Source organism: Myotis yumanensis, unplaced genomic scaffold (assembly GCF_028538775.1).
Source record: "Myotis yumanensis isolate MYYU_CA2020_CCGP unplaced genomic scaffold, mMyoYum1.0.hap1 SCAF_5, whole genome shotgun sequence".
Taxonomy (NCBI): Eukaryota; Metazoa; Chordata; class Mammalia; order Chiroptera; family Vespertilionidae; genus Myotis; species Myotis yumanensis.
Window position 1 is genome coordinate 84,942,207 of NW_027223756.1, and position 20,848 is coordinate 84,963,054.

The 20,848-nt window shown below is 40.8% G+C and overlaps 1 protein-coding gene across 1 annotated transcript; it reads left to right on the forward strand.

The window, feature by feature from the left end:
- Positions 1 to 7,212: 7,212 nt before the first annotated feature.
- Positions 7,213 to 20,848, forward strand: LOC139010989 (zinc finger protein 709-like). The gene is made up of 4 exons (XM_070416131.1): positions 7,213 to 7,222; positions 17,663 to 17,789; positions 17,995 to 18,055; positions 18,692 to 20,848. Exons 1-4 carry the CDS (start codon positions 7,220 to 7,222, stop codon positions 20,403 to 20,405), a joined length of 1,905 nt encoding a protein of 634 aa, XP_070272232.1. The 5' UTR covers positions 7,213 to 7,219; the 3' UTR covers positions 20,406 to 20,848.

Consider the following 20,848-nt stretch of genomic DNA (forward strand, 5'->3'; position numbering starts at 1 on the left):
ATCAACCTATGAACCAGGAGATCATGGTTCAATTCCTGGTCAGGGCACATGCCCGAGTCGGCTTGACCCTCAGTGTGGGGCAGCCGATCAATAATTCTCTCTCATCATTGATGTTTCTGTCTCTCTCCCTCTTTCTTCCTCTTTGAAATCAATAAAAATATATTAAAAAGAAAAGTAGTAGGGCTAACATTTCTTGATTTCAAACCTTTTTACAAACCAAACAGGATTAAGATAGCTTGGTACTGACACAAGGATAGACATACAGATTGAGGTTTGAGAAATAAATTCCTACATCATGGGCAGCTGATACTTGAAAAGGGTACCAAGAATGGGGAAAGAATTCATTGTCATCCTTTTTTTTTTCCCCCCCATAAAATTGGTGCTGGGCCAACTGGATAACCAAATGCAAAAGAAACAGGTTTTACTACATATATCATACCACCTACTGTAATTTACCCAGAAGGATCAAAGACTTAAATAACAGACATAATGAAAACAAGCTTAGATAAAACATACAAAAAAATTCCTGACCTTGGATTTGGCAAACTGTTGTTAGCTATAACACAGAAGACAATAATGAAAAAAAATAATTTAGACTTAATGATATTAATGACTTTGTGCTTCAAAGAACCCCATCCAGAGAGTAAAAACATCCATTTAAAGCCTTGTGCAGAAATTGCTGGGAATACAAAATTGTGTTGCTAGTTTGAAAACATGATGGTTTATAAAAAAAAAAAAAATTAAGTGCTGGGTTACCATTTGATTTAGCAATTCTACTTTTGCATAAATACCCAAAAGAATGGAAAGCCAGAACTCAAGCAGGTACATGTTTACTCCTGTATTTGGATATTAGCATTATTCATAATATCCAAAAGGTGGAACTAACCCAACCGTTCATCATCGGATAAGTGGATCAAAAAAATTTGGCACATTTATAGCGCAAAACATTTTTCAGCTTTCAAAAGAAAGCAAATTCTGACACATGCCACAACATGGAAGAATTTTAAGGACATTATGCTAAGTTAAATCAAACTGTCAAAAAAGAATAAGTGCTGAATAATTTTATTTGTTTAAGGTAGTCAAATTTATAGAGAAAAAGTAGGATGGCTGTTCCCAGGAGCTGGGGTGAGGGGAATGAGTTGTGTCTAATGGGAGAGAGTTACACTTTTGCAAGATGAAAGTAGTCCTGAAGATTCATTTTAAATGTCAATGTTTAAAAAAAAGTCAATATTATTCTCCTTACTGAATGACAAACAAAAGGTCAAAAATTTAAATTTTATAGTATGTGCACATTACCACAATCGCAAGTAAATTCTTAAGACAAGAGAGTGAAAACACAACCCACAGGATAGAAGAATTTTACAAATATACCTGATAGGAAACTTCAATCAAAGACATCTAGAGACCTCTTATAACTTGAGGCCCGATGCACAAAATTCGTGCAAGAGTAGGTCTTCCTTCCCCCGGCTGCTGGCACTGGCTTCCCTCTGGCACCTGGGACCCAGGCTTCCCTCACAGCCCTGGCTTCATCTGGGAGATCGTCCGGAAGGACGTCCAGTCTAATTAGCATATTACACTTTTATTATTATAGATTATAGAAAGTAAAAAACTTAATTTAAAAATGGCAGCCCTAGCTGGTTTGGCTCAGTGGATAGAGCATCAGCCTGCGGACCAAAGGGTCCCAGGTTTGATTCCAGTCAAGGCCATATGCCTGGGTTGCTGGCTTGATCCCCAGTAGGGGACATGCAGAAGGCAGCCAATCAATGATTCTCTCTCATCATTGATGTTTCTATCTTTCTCTCCCTCTCTGAAAGCAATAAAAAATATATTTAAAAAATAAATAAAAACGGCAAAGAATTAAATGCACCCTTTTTCCTAGGAAGATAGACAAATGGTCAAGAGCACATGAAAAAATGCTGTACATCATTAGTCATGCATGAAATGCTAAAGTGAAATGAAGTCCTAACCCCAATGAGCTACCACTTCACAAACACTAGGATAGCTAGAATCAAAAAGTGAGGTAGTGCCTGGCTGGGTGTGGCTCAGCAGTTGAGCATTGACCCAGGATCCAAGAGGTCACCAGTTATATTCCCAGTCAGGGCATATGCCTGGTTGCTGGCTCAATTCCCAGTGGGGGCATGCAGGAGGAAGCCAATCAATGATTCTCTCTCATCATTGATGTTTCTCTCTCTCTCTCCCTCTCCCTTCCTCTCTGAAATCAATAAAAATATTTTTTAAAAAAGTGAGCCCTAGTTGGTTTGGCTCAGTGGATAGAGCATCAGCCTGTGGACTGAAGGGTGGTAGGTTTGATTCCGGTCAAGGACACATGGCTGGGTTTCAGGCTGGATCTCCAGTAGGGGGTGTGCAGGAGGCAGCCGGTCAATGATGTTCCATCTCTCTTTCCCTCTCCCTCTCTGAAATCAATAAAAATATATTTAAAAAATTTTAAAAAGTGAGATAGTAACACAAATTGCCAAGGATGTGTGGAGGTATTTGAACCCTCATACATGGGTGGTGCAATATAAAATAGTGTAGCCACTGTGGAAAACCTACTATAAGTTTCTCAAAAATTAAACCTAGAATTACCATATGATCCATTAATCTTATCACAGGTATATGCCCAAGAAAAATGAGAACACATATTTGAACAAAACTTTTACATAAAATTTACAGCAACATTATGTACAGTAGCCAAAAAGGAGAAACAAACCAAGTATACATTAATGGGTAAATAGATGGATTTTATCCATCGAATGGGATACTATTTGCCCATAGAAATAAATGAAGTATGGGCCCACGCTACAACGTGGATGACTTTGAAAAAATTATGCTCTATCAGTGAAGTCAATCACAAAGAACATAGGTCATAGAATTCCTTTCATATGAAAGCCTCGGGTAGGGAAATCTGTAGAGACAGAAAGTAAACTCATGGTTTCCCAGGGCTAGATATTGGAGAGGAAGATGGGAAATTTGGAAGTTACAGCTAAAAGGGAGGGTTTTTTTTTTGTTTTTGTTTTTTTAGATGTCAAAAATGGTCAAAAATGAACTGTAGTGATGATTGCACATATAGGCGAGTATCCTGAACACCATTCAATTCTATACTTTGGATTGTACACTTTAACGAGGTGTAGTGCATAGTATGTGAATTACATCTCAATGAAACTCGTTCGTATAAATAAGGAAATGCATTCAGAGTTTTGCTATCTAATATCCCAGGCATTTCAGAATTTCCAGGTTAATTAACATATCCATTATCTTACACAGTTACTGCTTTTTTGTGTGTGAAGAGAACGCTTAATTCATTGTTTTAGCAAATTTCAAGTATATGACACAATATGTGTATATCAAATAATCAAGTTGTAGTCTTTAAATATAGACAATTATTTTTCCTTTTACCCAATTTGGCTTTTCCTTTATTGGAAATAAAATGATCGGAAACCACAGTTTATTTCTGGTGAAGCACTTGCAAAAGCCACCTGAAAGTGCTCTGTCTCCTCTTTTAGCAGCAAAACATCGCATAAAAATTATAATAATAAACTAAGTGATTTTTTTTAAAGTGCAAAATTCAAGCAGTCAGCCTGGTGGTCAAATCCCTCTAGTGTTAACTACAACAATTAAGGCTTGGCTAGAACAAGACTGCGCACAGAGACCACAAGGGGGTGCACCAAGAAAGCATAAAAGATGCGGAGACAAAAAAAACATGACAGAAATGGAGGATATGGAGCTAAGAATCACAATTTTGAGGGCTTGCCATAAATTTGTGCAGAGCCTCACAAAAACTAATGAGACCCTCGATGCTACGATAAAGAAATTAGAAAGTAAGCATACATGGACTGAAATAAAGAATATTATACCCAATAGCAGACCAGAGGAGCTCAAGAATCAAACCAAAGATTCGACAAAAAACACCCAATTGGAAAAGCAAAATGAAAAAAGAATCCGAAAGTGTGAAGATAGTGTAAGGAGCCTCTGGGACAGCTTTAAGCGGTCTAATATCAGAATTATTGGAGTGCCAGAAGATGAGAGACAGCAAGATATTGAAAACCTATTTCAAGAAATAATGGCAGAAAACTTCCCCCACCTGGAGAAAGAAATGGACTTACAGGTTCAAGAAGCGCAGAGAACCCCAAACAAAAGGAATCCAAAGAGGACCACACCAAGACACATCATCATTAAAATGCCAAGAGCAAAAGACAAAGAGAAAATCTTAAAAGCAGCAAGAGAAAGAGGCTCAATTACCTACAAGGGAATACCCATACGACTGTCAGCTGATTTCTCAACAGAAACTTTGCAGGCCAGAAGGGAATGGCAAGAAATATTCAAAGTGCTGAATACCAAGAACCTACAACCAAGATTACTTTATCCAGCAAAGCTATCATTCAGAATTGAAGGTCAGATAAAGAGCTTCACAGATAAGGAAAAGCTAAAGGAGTTCACCACCGCCAAACCAGTATTATACGAAATGCTGAAAGGTATCCTTTAAGAAGAGGAAGAAGAAGAAAAAGGTAAAGATACAAATTATGAACAACAAATATGCATCTATCAACAAATGAATCTAAGAATCAAGTGAATAAATAACCTGATGTACAGAATGAACTGGTGATTATAATAGAATCAGGGACATAGAAAGGGAATGGACTAACTATTCTTGGGGGGAAAAGGGGTGTGGGAGATGCGGGAAGTGACTGGACAAAAATCATGCACCTATGGATGAACACAGTGGGTGGGGAGTGAGGGTGGAGGGTGGGGTGGGAGCTGGAAGGAGGGGAGTTATGGGGGGAAAACGGAGGAACAAATGTAATAATCTGAACAATAAAGATTTAAAAAAAATAAAATAAAATAAAGTGCAAAATTCAAGAATTCCAAAAATCAGGCATGGAAGCAATATGGAAGGCTGTAACTCATAGTTAAGTTTCAATCTACGTATTAAAACACACTTGTTCCCCAAACACAATATTAATGTGTGTTTTTTCTGGCTTGACCCAAGGGCAAACTAAATGAGAGTGTACTGCATGGCATTCAGGGGATTTCCCTCAACATAAATTAGTTTTAATTTCATTATTTCATCCCTGTTTATCTCTTCTATACTCTTTCCACCTCCACCTCCCATCCCCCCGCAATCACCACAGTGTTGTCCCTCAGTGAGTTCTTTCTCTTCTTTTTCTGTTTAGCTCACCACCCCCCTCAGCTATCAGCCTGCTCTCTCTTTTTCTGTCTCTATTTTGCTTGTTAGTTCAGTTTGTTCATCAGGTTCCACATATGAGTGAAATCAGATGGCACTTGTCTTTCTCTGACTGGCTTATTTCACTTAGCATAATCTTGTCCAGGTCCATCCATGCTGTCGCAAAGGGTAAAATTTCCTTCTTTTTTATGGCCAAGTAGTATTCCATTATGTAAATGTATCAGAGCTGTTTTATCCACTCATCTACTGATGGACACTTGGGCTGCTTCCAAATCTTGGCTATTGTAAATAATGCTGCAATGAACATAGGGGTGCATATATTCTTTCAAATTAGGGTTTCAGGTTTCTTTGGATAAATTCCCAGAAGTGAGATAACTGGGTCATAAGGCAGTTCCATTTTTAATTTTTTGGAGGCAACTCCATACTGCTTTCCACAGTGGCTGTGCCAATTTGCATTCCCAACAGTGCACAAGGGTTCCCTTTTCTCTACATCCTCCGCAACACTCGTTTCTTGGTTTATTGATGATAGCCGTTCTGACAGGTATGTGGTGATATCTCATTGTGGTTTTAATTTGCATCGGTCTGATAATTAGTGAGTTGAGCATCTTTTCATATATCTATTGGCCATCTTTATGTCGTCTTTGAAGAAGTGTCTATTCAGGTTCTTTGCCCATTTTTTAACTTGAATTTTTTTGGGGTGTATGGGGTTTTTTTTGTGTGTTTTTTTTTTTTTGGTATTTTGATTGTGTAGATAAACCATGCTCTTTTCTTGCATACTTAATTTAAAATAAATTAAGTAGCATGCACCACTTGTTAAATGGGTAAAAGGAAAATTTTCTTTTTATATTATGAATGTTATTAAAGTATGTATTAAAATGGAAATTATAATATAATCTTTAATAGTATACTGATCTAAGTTAATTTTTTAACTTAAACTTGCTTCCTCTTATATACCATACTTTTAAAAAATGTATTTTTCAGTTAAGGTTGACACACAATATTATATTAGACTCAGTGATTACACATTTATTAAATATAGACAATTTTATTTTTCAATTATAGCTCAACAAAGCTGGGAGGGGAAAGTTTCCAGGTGCATCCCACATCTACAGAATGATTTATTATTTTTCTTATATTAATAAAAATAGAAATAAGTTGCCTTACGGGATTATACTTGTCTGCATTTTAAAGTTCTCTAGGGACACAGGCAAAAAGTGATCTAAATTAAAATTTTTTCCAATGTGAAATATACACCTGAGAATGTAATGAACACACCTCACCCTGTGGTTAGGCGGGGAAGATCCTTGCGCCCAGACTGATGCTTGGGGGTTTTAACTTCCCACCAGAGCGGAGTGCTCTGGGATTCTTTCTCTGGACAGAATGAGTGGGGTTGGGGAAGAGATGGGTGGAAGGGTCTAGGCTTGCAAGGATCAAAGACTAAAATGGAGCCAGACTCTGTAATAGATGGTGAAGTCAGATTTCAGTGTCTGCATTTCTAAACAAGGGCCACAGCTCTGTGAGTGGACTCACAGCCTTACCGCCAAGCCCTTGTCCCTTAGAGGACCTAAGACCGTCTCGCTCCAGTGTGGCTTGGCCTGGGCCACCGTCATGTCCGTACTTACTTGCTCCGTCTGGAAACTGAATCAGGATTCCCTGTGCACACCTGTGCCCTCGCCTTCACAAAGAGCTGGGGGGAACTACATGGGCAGCCTCAGGATTAGAAAACTTTCTGTTTATGGCAAAATCCCAAACTGGATTAGCTTCCCATTCACCAAGGGAGGCTGTGTAGGCAGAGCCAGGGTTCTTTCTCCCGCTGGCTGTCACTCAGCCTTGGGACCTGTCCAATCAAGAGCGCGCTGGGGCAAGTGGGTGGGGCAACGCGCCCAGTTCATCCCTTCAGGCTGCCGAAGTGCTAGGGTCCCGCGTTGCCTGCCCTTCGCCGTCCTCAGTGCGTCTCCTGCAGCGTCTTCGCGCTGTGATCTGCACTGGTCTGGGGAGTCCCTAGGAAGGACTCGGGGAGACCCAGGAAACCTAGACATGGTGAGTGTGCAGCGGGGTGCAGAGACGTGAGGAGGGGCTGGTTGGAACCGGTTGAAACCGGCTGTGGCGGGACTGGCCTCACCCCATCACCTGGGAGTCTGAGGACCCCAGTGCACTGGGGCGATGCTCGGACCTTGTCCCCTCCGGCACTCAGCGTGGGCGTCCTTTCCCGTCTCCGCGCGCGGACTTCAGCCCCGCAACATCCCTGGGCAACTCTCCCCAGATGGTGCGGTGACCACGGGGATGGTCAGGGGGCAGTTGTGACTTGGTCTCCGGGTTGATGTGTGGGAGGAGCTGTGGTCGGTGGGGTCCCCGGTGTGGAGTAAAGCGGGCGGTGTCATAATCTAACCGCAAGTAACCTACCAGCGTGATCAGATCATAAACTCCTAACTAGACAGGTCCTGGTCGCTAGTCACGCCCGGCACACAGCTCCTTTAGTAAAGCTTTCCCTTCGCCTTGAGCAAGCCCTGCCCTTTGTTCTTGTGCATCCAGGGGAGCGCACCTTCGCTGTGCCTCTTGGAAACATCACCGCCCTCGGGAGCGCATAATCTTTTCCGTGTCCTGTAATCCAATCCCCACCTGGCTTTCTTCCACAATCTAATCTTCCTTCCCTCCTTAATGCCAAACGCATCAAAGACACTGCAAACGAAGAAAATTGTAAGGGTCTCTTACTGAGAAGCGTTTTTCTCAGTCTGTTGAGATGTTGCTTTTAGGCGAATCCTCTGTTTGGACCAAATAAACTCTAATAAACACAACTTTTCCCACAGGGACGCTTCTTAACTGGACACCAGCCCTTTCTGTGTCCCCCGGAGGACTGTGTTTCTCTTGAGTTTCCCACATGTTTGGGGAGCAAGGTCTCAAATCCACAACCCTGCGCCGCCAACCTAGCTCTTTCTGGGACAAGACCCTAAGTTTGTAAAGATTTATTTTGTGTCTATGGGTATTTTACTGGAGAGGAAATCAGATTGCTTGGAACCCCCTTCCCTCTTTCCCCAGGACCTGCCCAGGGCACAGGCATCCTGAGAAGTTCTTTGGATGGAGGTTCCTCTTTCGAAGCTTAACTGGATAATCTGTACTGTCACACTGCCCCTCCCAGGGTCTTGTCACCTTGAGAAGATGCATTGATTAAGTCTTCTTTTTTCAATAGGGATAAAGTATACTTAATAAGAGCTTGAAACACAATAGAAAATACTTTCAAACAGGCAAGAAAGAGGTGACTTTCAGAAAAAATATTTCAGTATTACATTCCATTTCTATAGAATTCTTTCTATATTCCTCTAAGCATATATAGTAAGTTTCTGAGATACGTGGTTGGCTTTTCTTTTCTTTTTTTTTTTTTTTACTTAGGGTGTTTTCAAATCAAATTGCAAGGTTTAGACGTGCAGAGTAGAGGCGTTCAAGTATTTAATTATTTACAAACCAATGTTTTCCCTGGAAATACAGTTAACTGACATTTTCCTGAAAATAACAGGCATCAGAAGTTTTCTAATTGGCTAGTACAAGACCCTGACAATTTTCTTCCTTCCCACATGAGGCTGCGTGTACGTGATTTTGGTGAATTATTTAAACGCTGGGCTTTTGTGGTTCCACAGCAACTCCAGTGGGGATTAGAGTCCTGTGGTCAGTGACTCAAACCAAGACTCCCTTGAGCCTGGGAAGTTCTTAAAGACCCAGTTAATCTTCCTAGGGAACCACCCCTGCAGGTGTCCTATGTTGGCAGGAGCCTTTACCCCGAGAGAAGCTAGAGCCCTGGAAAACTGGGGGTGCAGGTGCACAAGGGGGAGGGAGTGAAGGAAGAGGGTGATCCCGTTTTTGAGTTCAGAGTTTCTTTTTTAATCCTCACCCGAGGATCGAGGATATTTTTCCATTGATTTTAAAGAGAGTGGGAAAGAGAGAGAAGGGTAGGGGAAGAGAGAGAGAGAGAGAGAGAGAGAGAGAGAGAGAGAGAGAGAGAATGAATTAGAGATCAATGTGAGAGAGAAACATCGATTGGTTGCCTCCTGCACTTTCCCTGACCAGGCTGGGGACCGAACTTGCAACCCAGGTGCGTGCCTGACCAGGAGTCGAATCCATGCCCTTCCATTGCATGGGACGACGCTACCAGCCACTGAGCCACATCGGCCAGGGCTGAGGTTATAATTTCTTAGGGCTAGACATTTTTAGATCTTAGGTCCGAGTTTTGCATTGTTAACGTAAAAAAACCATTGAAACCTGTAAAGAATTTTTTGTGAGTTTATTTGAGCCAAACTGTTGACATATGCCGGGAAGCGGAACCTCAACAAATTGAGATAATGCTCCTGAGAATGGCGGGGTTACATTTGTATTTATACATTTGCAATCAAAGGAGGGACGTAGGTGGGTTACATGAAATTCATTGGTGATAGATTAAGGAGGAGGGATAAAGCAAAACAGGGAAACCCCTGGGATTGGATAAAAAGTCACATGATGGACACATACTTAGGTGGGTGCAGGATCAATTAACATGATGATGAAGGAATTTGTAGTATCTGTCCTGGCGCGCAGCACATTTGGTTGTGCCCCAGGGGCTCCAGAAAAAGGGAAGTTACAAGTTACCCAGACATTTTAAGGGTATGTTATGTTAGAGGCAAAAAGGCAAATGGGCTCAGTAAGAATCAAAGTTGATCTTGTCAGTGAAGATACTGGCCTAGGACATAACTTCCCACCATAACTGCTTTTAGTTAAAGTATAATTTCAGACCATCCTTTGTGGTGACTTTAGGTCTCTGAGTTTGCAAGACTGCCATGCAGGACTCCCCTGAGCTTGTCAGGTCAGCATGTGTCCCCTTTCGTCACAGCATCCACAGCGAAGTTGCACCGTGAGAGTAATTTTTGCACATGGAAGTCTTGAGGATCAGGGTCCTGACTCCTGGACAGAGGTTTGATGAGTTGGGGAGTTCATTTGGTTCAGGACCTTGAATTGAATCGGGCTGAGAGTTTCCTCACTGGTAAGAAGGGAAGCCTGGGGGAGGGAGGTTTCCATGCTTACCGGAGGGGAGGGTGTGTGGAGCCCCATGTTTACCCCTGGGGCTGCTCAGGTGTCCCTCCCATCCTTCCCACTCTAGGGGTTCTCTCTCAGGCAGGGGTGTGATTGTATTCAGATTTCTCAATGTGGGTTTTTTCCTTAACTGTAAGGAAGTAGGCTGTTTATCTGTTTTGATTCCAATATTGTGGTTTCTTTTCATTGGATTCCTTTATCCCTTGAATATGGCAGCCTTTTGGTTCTCATCTGCATGGCATCTGGGCTTTTAAACTATAACTTGACTGAGGGAAATGAGGTGAATAAGGTGAGATTGTGCAAAACCAAACAAAATTTTGTTCCCATTCAGGCAAGAGAACATGTAAACATGAGATGAGTGTTTGTAAGTTCTCAGGTGCGTTTTCCATTTTTAGGTCAGTTTTGCATGTGCCTGTCCTAGAGAACTTGACGTGTAAAAGGCTACACTATTCCTAAAGTAAATAAAGTTCTATTTTAATGGATTGGAGGGAAACAATTGAATTTTGATTTTCATTGATATGAAGAAACAAATAAAAACTTATGTAAATTTTTGAAATTTCTGGTATGGGCTGAATTGCAAGCCCCGAATGTATTTACTATGCTATTCATTCTTGAAAATATCCAGAGTGTGAAATATAGTGGATGAAAAAGTATTATAAATCTCCTTGGTATTTTGTTTGTTTGTTTTCAGTTAGAAAGGGATTTGTAAATTTTTTATACTCTGCAGTTTTATATCATTTACTTTCTAAAGGCTTAAATTTTGGAGTGGTTTCCTATGTAGAAAAGTTAAAAATAATCAATATTAAAAAGCAGTTATTTAATAATGATGATTAATCATAGGAAATATCTATCTATCTATCTATCTATCTATCTATCTATCTATCTATCTATCTTAGGAAGGGAGAGGGAGAGAGAGATAGAAACATCAATGATGAGAATCATTCATCAGCTGCCTCCTGCACGCCCCACACCCGGGGACTGAGCAGGTGTGTGCACGCCTGGGAATCGAACTTCAAGCTCCTGGTTCATAGGTCGATGCTCAACCACTGAGCCATGCTGCCTGGGCTAATTTTCTTTTCTTGATTTAAATAAATAAGAGTGGGAAAGGTTTTTTTTAATGCCTGAGAGGAAGGTAATTTAAGAAGGTCATTGCCTGCATATCCTGCTTCTCTCCTGGGCTCTAACTCCCTCCACCCTCAAGTGACCAGTTTTGATCACTCTTGTTCATCCTGTTAGTGTGTCTTTACATAAAAACAAGCCAGTGTAAATGCCTATTTTTCATACTTGGGCTTGTTATTATCATGAGTGGTTGGGCTCCACATGTTAGATTTGACTTTGGGAAAGGTAAGCCACTCCCCCCCAGGCTCCCTCTTCCCCCCTGTCCTCACCGGGCTGATGAGAACCTGGAGGCTCCTGCTCTGGGAGCTGCTGCTTCCTGGGGAGCCCCTCCTGTGAGCCAAGCTGCCCTGTGGTGGATTGTTGAGTCCATCTGGCCCTCGTTCTGTATTCAGAAGACTCTGGGTTGACAGTTTAGGTAATTCTTCATTCTTTGGGATCAGGAGTATGGGAATAGGACCCTCCTTAAAATGGTCCTGGAGTCAGTATCTTGGCTGAAACCTTTGTGTCTTTAGTATGAAGGTATGAATGAAGCTGGGGTTATGTAGGGTGGGCCTAAGGGGTGGTACAAGAATGAGCATACCCCATGAATGAAGTGAGCCCATCAGGTGGTCAGAACAGGTATTTCTGACCTAGCGGGTTTGGCTCAGTGGATAGAGCATCAGCCTGAGGACTGAAGGGTCCGGGGTTTGATTCCGGTCAAGGGCATGTACTTGGTTGCAGGCTTCTCCCTGCCTGACCTGGGCCTTGGTCGGGATGCGTGCAGGAGGCAACCATTCGATGTGTTTCTCTCACATCAATATTTCTGTCTTTCCCTCTTTAAAAAAAGGAAAAAAAGAAAAAGAGAGAGCAGGTATTCCAGAGAGAAAGAGAAGAGATAGGGAAAGGCAGTCCATAGATGGTAGGCTGAGACCAGAGGGCTCCCTAATACCAGAGGGCTCCCCAGGACCCTTGAGTACCTCTGCTGCTCTGTGCACTTGCCTCTACTGTAACTCAGATCCTGACCCTCCAGGTTATTGGGGACAACACCCAGGGCCTCACTGTGGCACAGCCAAGGGATTAGTTCAAACTAGACTTAAGCCCAAGGTCCTTAAATCCTACACAGCAGCCATTTCTATGGGGGAGGCCCCTAATCCTAAAGGCACCGATTTGAAGTCTTCTAATCTAGAAGAACAATTTACCCGAAGTTTACCCAGTGACCTAAAATACAAAATAGAAAAGGACACAAGAGAGGGAACAGGAGAAAACGGGCATTAAAAAAGGTCCATGCCTGGGCAGTGTGGCCCAATGGTTGAGCACTGAACCAGGAGATCACAGTTGGATTCCCAGTCAGGGCACATTCTCATGTTGTGGGCTCAATCTCCAGTAGGGGTGTGCAGGAGGCAGCTGATCAATGATTCTCTCTCATCATTGATGTTTCTCTCTCTCTCTCTCTCTCTCTCTCTCTCTCTCTCTCTTTCTCTCTGAAATCAATATCCTATCTAATAATAGCCAAACATGGTAATTGACCATACCTTCGCTATGCCTCCCATTGGCTAATCAGTGTGATATGCAAATTAACCTCCAACAAAGATGGCGGTTAATTTGCATACACCGGCTGGGAGCGAAGCAAGCTGGGTGGCCGAAAACAAGCCGGGCTGGCCAAAAACAAGCCGGGCGGCGGAGGGAGACGGGGGCGGAACAAGCCGGGCGGCGGAGACAGGAGCAAAGCCCACCTCAGCAGGTTTCGCTCCCTTTTCTGCTTCGCTCCAGCTGTAGGAAGCCCTATTCTTGCAGGAATTTTCCTGCAACGGGCCTGATATCTCTCTCTCTCTCTATATCTATCTATCTATCTATCTATCTATCTATCTATCTATATATATATTGATATATATATCAATGACTCAATTGGAAATCCAAAATATACTAAAAGAATTTACATAACAAAAATGATAAGAGGGGACTCCTTGGCTTTTGAGCCTCTAAAACATAGGTTTTGAAATAATGTTGTCAACTCCTCTAACGCAATAATTGAAAAACCCTTACACAGTGACTCATGCTAGTTCTCAAATTACAGTTATACCTGAGGAATTTTAATAAATTAAAATGAGGAACTTCATGATCTTGGGGAATTACTGATTATAATATGGAGGACAAAGTGGTGTACTCACCTTGACCCTCAGAAATCTTGGCTTTTTCTCATAGTCATAGTCATTCAGTGACCTAAACTATCCCATAGTGGGCAGGATAGCTCTGAACCAATCATTCATGAATTTAAATTAAATTAACTCTTCACCTAAATGGCTTTACAAAATGGGACTTGAGCCCTAACCGGTTTGGCTCAGTGGATAGAGCATCGGCCTGTGGACTCAAGGGTCCCAGGTTCGATTCCAGTCAAGGGCATGTACCTTGGTTGCGGGCACATCCCCAGTGGGGAGTGTGCAGGAGGCAGCTGATCGATGTTTCTCTCTCATCGATGTTTCTAACTCTCTATCCCTCTCCCTTCCTCTCTGTAAAAAATCAATAAAATGTATTTTTTCAAAATGGGACTTGATAGTCCCTACCCCTTACTTAAATTAGTTAATATGGCTCAGTGTAAATTAAACAGCGCCTTCAAGGATTGAAAACTGTTATAAGAAACTTTTTAGAAACAAGTGATTATCCCCAGTGCTTCTCCTTTGAACATTTGAATTTAGCCTGTGGATTACTGCAAATTTAGTCTGTGGATTACAGCAGGCCGCATGCCACGAATGAGTTTGACATACTTGCCTCTAGACCAGCGGTTCTCAACCTGTGGGTCACGACCCCTTTGGGTATCGAAAGACCCTTTCAAAGAGGTCACCTAAGACCATTGGAAAACACATATAATTATATTGTTTTTGTGATTAATCACTATGCTTTAATTATGTTCAATATGTAACAATGAAATTGGAGGTCACCACAACATGAGGAAGGTTGAGAACCAATGCTCTAGACCAGCCGTGGGCAAACTACGGCCGGCGGGCCAGCCCGTTTGAAACGAATAAAACTAAAAAAAAAAAAAGACCGTACCCTTTTATGTAATGATGTTTACTTTGAGTTTATATTAGTTCACACAAACACTCCATCCATCCATGCTTTTGTTCTGGCCCTCCGGTCCAGTTTAAGAACCCATTGTGGCCCTCGAGTCAAAAAGTTTGCCCACCCCTGGCCTAGACGATTTAAATTGCCACACAACAGGCACACTTGGCAGTGTCCTCCTAGACCCCTTCACTATATAGGCTTTGTTGATCACCTCTCATACTATCTCCTTAGACTTACCCATCATGGCCTTAAGTTGTAATTTTTGTCTCTCTTTCCTTAGTTATGTTGACTGGGTGCCTATCAATTTTATCAATCATCTCGAAACACCACTTTTTGTTTTTGTTTTTCCTCCACTGATTTTTTTTTTACAATTACATTCTTTTCTAATTTTTTATTCCTTTATTCTGCTTACTTTGGGTTTAATTTGCTCAATGTTTTATTGTTTTCAATCTTTTTTTTTTTTTTGCATTCTCTGGCTTTAATTGAGCATTTGATCTGATTTTTCATCTCTTCTATCAAATACACATCTTTTCTTAAACTTTGTAGTGGTTGCCCTTGAGTTTTCAGTATACATTTACAACTAAGCAACCGCCTCTGTTGAGTCACACTGCACCACTTCACTGTGTGCAAGTACCTATCCCTCATTATTCCCAACTCCCCCCTCTCTGTCCCTTGTCACATTGCAGTCATTTATTTCAATTATCCATAGTTTGAAAGTACCAAATACATAATTTCTAATATCGTAAACAAAATGACATATGTTAAATATAACAAATATGAAAGATAGTTTACCTTCATTAATTTTTTTCCTAAGCCTTCACATTTACCATTAACAGTCTTTCTGATGAATTTTTGAACAGTTTATTCAAAGTAGGTGTACTGGTAAGAAATTTCCTCAAATTTTGCCTAAGAAAGCCCTTATTCTTTATTTTTGAAAGGTAAGTTTATCCTGACACACCATTTTAGGTGATGGTTTTTTCTTTCTTTCTTTCACAACTTTAAATATTTTACTCCATTTCTCTTCTTGCATGGTTTCTGAAAAGAAATTTGATTTCATTCTAATTTTTTGTTTCTATATAATGAAGATGTTTTCCGCCTCTGACTTCTTTCACTGTATTCTCTCTGTCTTTGATTTTTGTCTAGTTGAATAGCAGACACTTGGGTGTGCACTTTTGTTGTTTATCATGTGTAGTGTTTTCTCACCATCCTGGATCTACAGCAGGCCTTCTCATTAATTTGACTAAGATCTCAGTGGTTGCTACTTTACTGGTTTGTTGTGTTTCTTTCTGTCTTTTATGTTCTTCAGGTATTTCCACGAGGCATATTTAACCTTCTGTTGGAAGAAGGTACCTAAGGTGTTTTGTTTTTTTGTCGTTGTTTTTGCATTAGAGTCTGCTGTAATTTTAACACAGGCCATGTTAAGAACAGAATATTTGGGACATTTTTCTAAATGCCAAGTTTACTTTCTCTTTTCCAATTTTGACACCACTGAGTTGCCCTGTGATGTAAATGCTGAAATACATCTAAGAAGAGAAGTTCATTTCACGTTTCTTTAGCTTTTTTCCCCTGTGAGTTTGGGAATGATAACCTCTAAGTTACTTAAATGCCAGACCAGAAACCGGCAGGCTCCTGCTCCGATTCTATTTTTAAAAAAAAAAATATTTTATTGATTTTACAGAGAGGAAGGGAGAGGGATAGAGAGGTAGAAACATCAATGAAAGAGAAACATTGATCAGCTGCCTCCTGCATGCCCCCACTGGGGATCAAGCAGGATGGAGCCCGCACCAAGGTATATGCCCCCAACCAGAATCAACCGGGACCCTTCAGTCCCTGAGTCAAACCGGTCAGGGCCTGCTCGAATTCTTGATTGATTGCTGACAGCTTTAGAGCCTCATTCCTCCTCTCTTCCCTGGTGCCCCACATCTGTACACCGTGGTGCCCTCTTGTGGTAGCAAATGATTGAATCCTTGCAAGCTCCTGCCCTTGTGTGTGAACTCACATACTAGCTCACCCTGTAACCTCCTAAAACAACATGCCCATGTACCATGTTTTCTCCCACAGGCTACTTAATGCCCTCCTGAGAGGCTGCCCTGCTCTATGCAGACACCTCCATTGTGACAGGGACAAAGCCTTTCATGCCCAACAGGTGGTGTGTGCTGTCATCAGCTGAGGGTTGAGCTATTGTTCCTTTACTCCTCTGGGAGCTTGGAAATGACAGAAGAAGGGAGGGCAGCCCCTAGAGTGGCTGGTCAGGAAACTCTTCCTCCTGATTGGAGAATGGATGTCATATGTTCCTTTGGAGGAAATCACTACTGCAACTTTTACATACGTTATAATCATGAGCAAGTTCATGATCACACCATTGTGGACGTCTGGACATCAATACACTCCCTTATAATCTGAGCTCTGAGCCTTTCCTCCGTGTCAGCAGGTCCCAGGATAGACTGCTATGGTTGTGCTGGAAAGAGCTCTTCTGGCCTATTATTACCTCGGTGTGTGTGCCAAGAAGCAACCTGAGGCACATGAGTGTGGGGATTGGTGGAGTAAGTTGCTGTGCCTTCTTCCTTTTCTCTGAGCTTGAAGTTCCAAATAAACTTCTAACCCATCAAATCAGACAAAGAGAAAAGAAAGACTGAATCTGTGGTAAATACTACATCAGATAAGAGCAGTGCTTCTGTGCCAGAATATTTCCATTCAGCCAGCTGCATACAGTTCCTTCTCATTTTCTGGAAGAATTTAGAACATGGCCAGCTGGACTTTGTTAAAAGTTGTACTTCCACAGGCCTCCTGGACTTTCATGTTTGGTGATGGAACTAGAGGAAAAAGCTTGTAGTTCTTGACTATGTTTTTTATTCATTGAAATCTCATTGCAGATGTTAACATCTGCCTCATGGAGTGCTGTAAACGGTGGGCAGCAAAGAAAGAGGTGAATGTTTCTCACAAAAAATTGATGGTCTTAAAATGATAATATTTGTTTCATTTGAACAGCAATTCTGTCCTTTTCAGAATTCTCTGAACCCTACCATAAGTGGGGAAAAAGGATGTAATGTGATCCACAGTAACAATGTGTAAACAATTTCCATGTGTTCATGATGCTGGTAAGTTTGTAAGGAAGGAAATGTGGACAGAAATGAGTTTCTTATTATCAAATCATAGAATAAATGTCTGAGACAACAGAATCAGATGTAACCTTCCTATAAATGGAGTCTGGGTGTCCAGTGCTATTGGTCTGACTGATCCTACTTTACACATATTGGGGTGTTTTAGGACTCAGTGGCCTTTGAGGATGTGGCTGTGAACTTCACTCTGGAGGAGTGGGCTTTATTGGATTCTTCACAAAAGAAACTCTACAGAGATGTGATGAGGGAAACCTTCAGGAACCTGGCCTCCATAGGTAAGGATGACAACTTATCTTCAACTTGTAAATTAGAGGACAAGTGTTTCTTGGCCATCAGCCTTGTTCTCAGATGTGGAATGTGGGAAGGGAGGACATTGGTGAATAAACTGGGCATGGTCACAGCACATCATAGAAATAGAATCTAATAGTTTCTCCACAGTTTCTAATAGTTTGGAATCAATTTTCTGGCTCTGCATTTTAGGAAAGAAATGGGAAACTTATGACATTGAAGATCAGTACAAAAACCAAAGGGGAAAACGAAGGTGAGTCACACTCAAAATAGAAATCACTATCTTTGTGAGAAACCTGTAATGCTACCAAATTTCAAAAGAAGCAACCAACCATAGCTGGTTTGGCTCAGTGGATAGAGCATCAGCCTGCAGACGGAAGTGTCCTGGATTTGATTCCTGTCAAGGGCACATGCCTGGGTTGTGGGCTTGAATCCCAGTGTGGGACGTGCAGAGGGCAGCTGATCAATGATTCTCTCTCATCATTGATGTTTCTATCTCTCTCTCCCTCTCTCCTCCTCTCTGAAATCAATAAAAATATATTTTAAAAAAAGAAGCAACCAAAATAACTTCTGCTTCACATTTATGACTTCTTAGAAAATTTCCACCAAATTACTTTCTTATGTATGACAAAGAAGGTCAATACTTGCAAAGTAATTTAAATGGAAAGAGTATTGATAAATCCTTTACATGAATATCACTGTTTTGATAGTAGCAAAGGAAAACTCATCTTGCAAAGCATTCAGGACATTGTTTCTAATCATCCATTCAGAGTGGGGGAAAATCTAAAATTTTGCTGTAAATCATGAAAATATAGTTCAAAGATTCTAGTAATAATTTTAAAGTTATTGATGAAAAAATAATTAGTAATGTGCTTCTAAATTTTTCCAGAAATCCAATATTAGAGAGAGTCTGTGAAGGGGAGAAGAATAGTCAATGTGGGGAAAACTTCAGCCTTACTCCAAATCTCAGTCCAAAGAAAAAATCTCTTCCTATACTAAAACCATGGGAATACCGTGTGTGTGGGAAAGTCTTCATGCTGCAGTCATCCCATAATATGCACATCAGAAGTCACACTGGAAACAAGCCATCTGAGTGTCAAAATTATGGAGACAAGCTGTATAAGTATGGTATATATGGGAGGACCTTTAGTTATCTTCAGTGTTTTGACAAACATGAAAGGAATCACAATGGAGAAAAAGCCTATAAATGTAAGGAATGTGGGAAGACCTTTAGTTCTTCAACTTCACTTCAAATACATGAAAGGTCCCACACTGGAGAAAAACCTTATAAATGTAAACAGTGTGGTAAAGCATTCAGTTGTCTCAGTTCTCTTCGACGTCATGAAAGAGTTCACACTGGAGAGAAACCCTATGAATGTAAGGAGTGTGGAAAAACCTTCAGGTATTATCAAAATTATCGAAGACATGAAAATAAATTTACTGGAGAGAAGCCCTATGAATGTAAGGAATGCGAGAAAACTTTCAGATGTTATCAAAGTTTTCGAAGACATGAAAGAAATCACAGAGAAGTGAAACCATATGTATGTAAGCAATGTGGTAAAACATTTAGTTGTCTCCGTTATCTTCGTAAACATGAAAGAAATCACACCAGAAAGAAACCCCATGAATGTAAAATATGTCGTAAAGCATTTAGGTATCCCAGTGATCTTAAAAAACATGAAAGAAATCACACTGGAGAGAAACCTTTTGAATGTATGGAGTGTGGTAAAGCCTTCAGAGATCCCAGTTCCTTGCAGACACACCAAAGAACTCATATTGGAGAGAAACCCTATGAATGCAAGGAATGTGGCAAAGCTTTCACTTCTCATCAATGTGTTCAAATACATGAAAAAAATCACACTGGAGAGAAACCCTATGAGTGTAAAATATGTAGTAAAACATTTGGTTATCCCAGTTCTCTTCGATATCACAAAAGAACACATACTGGAGAGAAATCCTATGAATGTAAGGAATGTGGGAAAGCCTATAGATATCTCAGTTCCTTACGAATACATGAAAGAATTCATACTGGAGAGAAACCTTATGAATGTAAGGAATGTGGGAAATCCTACAGATGTTATCAAAGTTTCCAAACACATGAAAGTAACCACACTGGAGAGAAACCATATGTATGTAAAAAATGTAGTAAAGCATTTAGTTGTCTTCATTATCTTCGAAAACATGAAATAAATCACACTGGAAAGAAACCCTATAAATGTAAAAAATGTAGTAAAGCATTTAGGTATCCCAGTGATCTTCAGAAACATGAAAGAAATCACACTGGAGAGAAACCCTTTGAATGTCAGGAATGTGGGAAAGCCTACAGAGATCACCGTTCCTTACAAACACATGAAAAAACTCACACTGGAGAGAAACCTTATGAATGTAAGGAATGTGGGAAAGCCTTCAAATGTTATCAAAGTTTTCAAACACATGAAAGAAATCACACTGGAGAGAAACCATATGTATGTAAAAAATGTAGTAAAGCATTTACTTGTCTCCGTTATCTTCGAAAACATGAAAGAATTCACACTGGAGGGAGCCCTATATATGGAAGCAATTTGGAAAATTCTTCATTTCTCATACAACCTTTCAAAATCTGAAGAACCTGAGAAACATCATATTAATGTGCACAATTTGCAAAAGGCTTCAGTTAGCTCAGTTTCTTTCAAAAGTTTGAAAGGACTCACTGGGTAAAAACTCTTGAATATAAATAGTTTGGGAAAGATTTGAATTGGTCTACACAATGGAATACTACACTATAGTAAAAAAAGAGGGAGTTCTTACCATTTGTAACAGCATGGATGGAACTGGAGAGCATTATGCTAAGTGAAATAAGCCAGTCAGAGAAGGATAAATATCACATGATCTCACTCATTTGTGGAATATAATGAATAACATAAACTGATGAACAAGGACAGATCCAGAGATGGAGAGGCATTGATCGGACCATCAAACCTCAGAGGGAAGGTAAGGGAGGGTGGATGTAAGAGGGAGAGATCAACCAAAGGACTTGTATGCAAGCATATAGGCCTAACCAATGGAC

Excerpts from the sequence above, each read along its gene's own strand:
- LOC139010989 (XM_070416131.1), top strand. Across the intron at positions 17,790-17,994 it reads CAGGAACCTGGCCTCCATAG|GAAAGAAATGGGAAACTTAT; the intron begins GTAAGGATGACA and ends TCTGCATTTTAG. Across the intron at positions 18,056-18,691 it reads AACCAAAGGGGAAAACGAAG|AAATCCAATATTAGAGAGAG; the intron begins GTGAGTCACACT and ends AAATTTTTCCAG.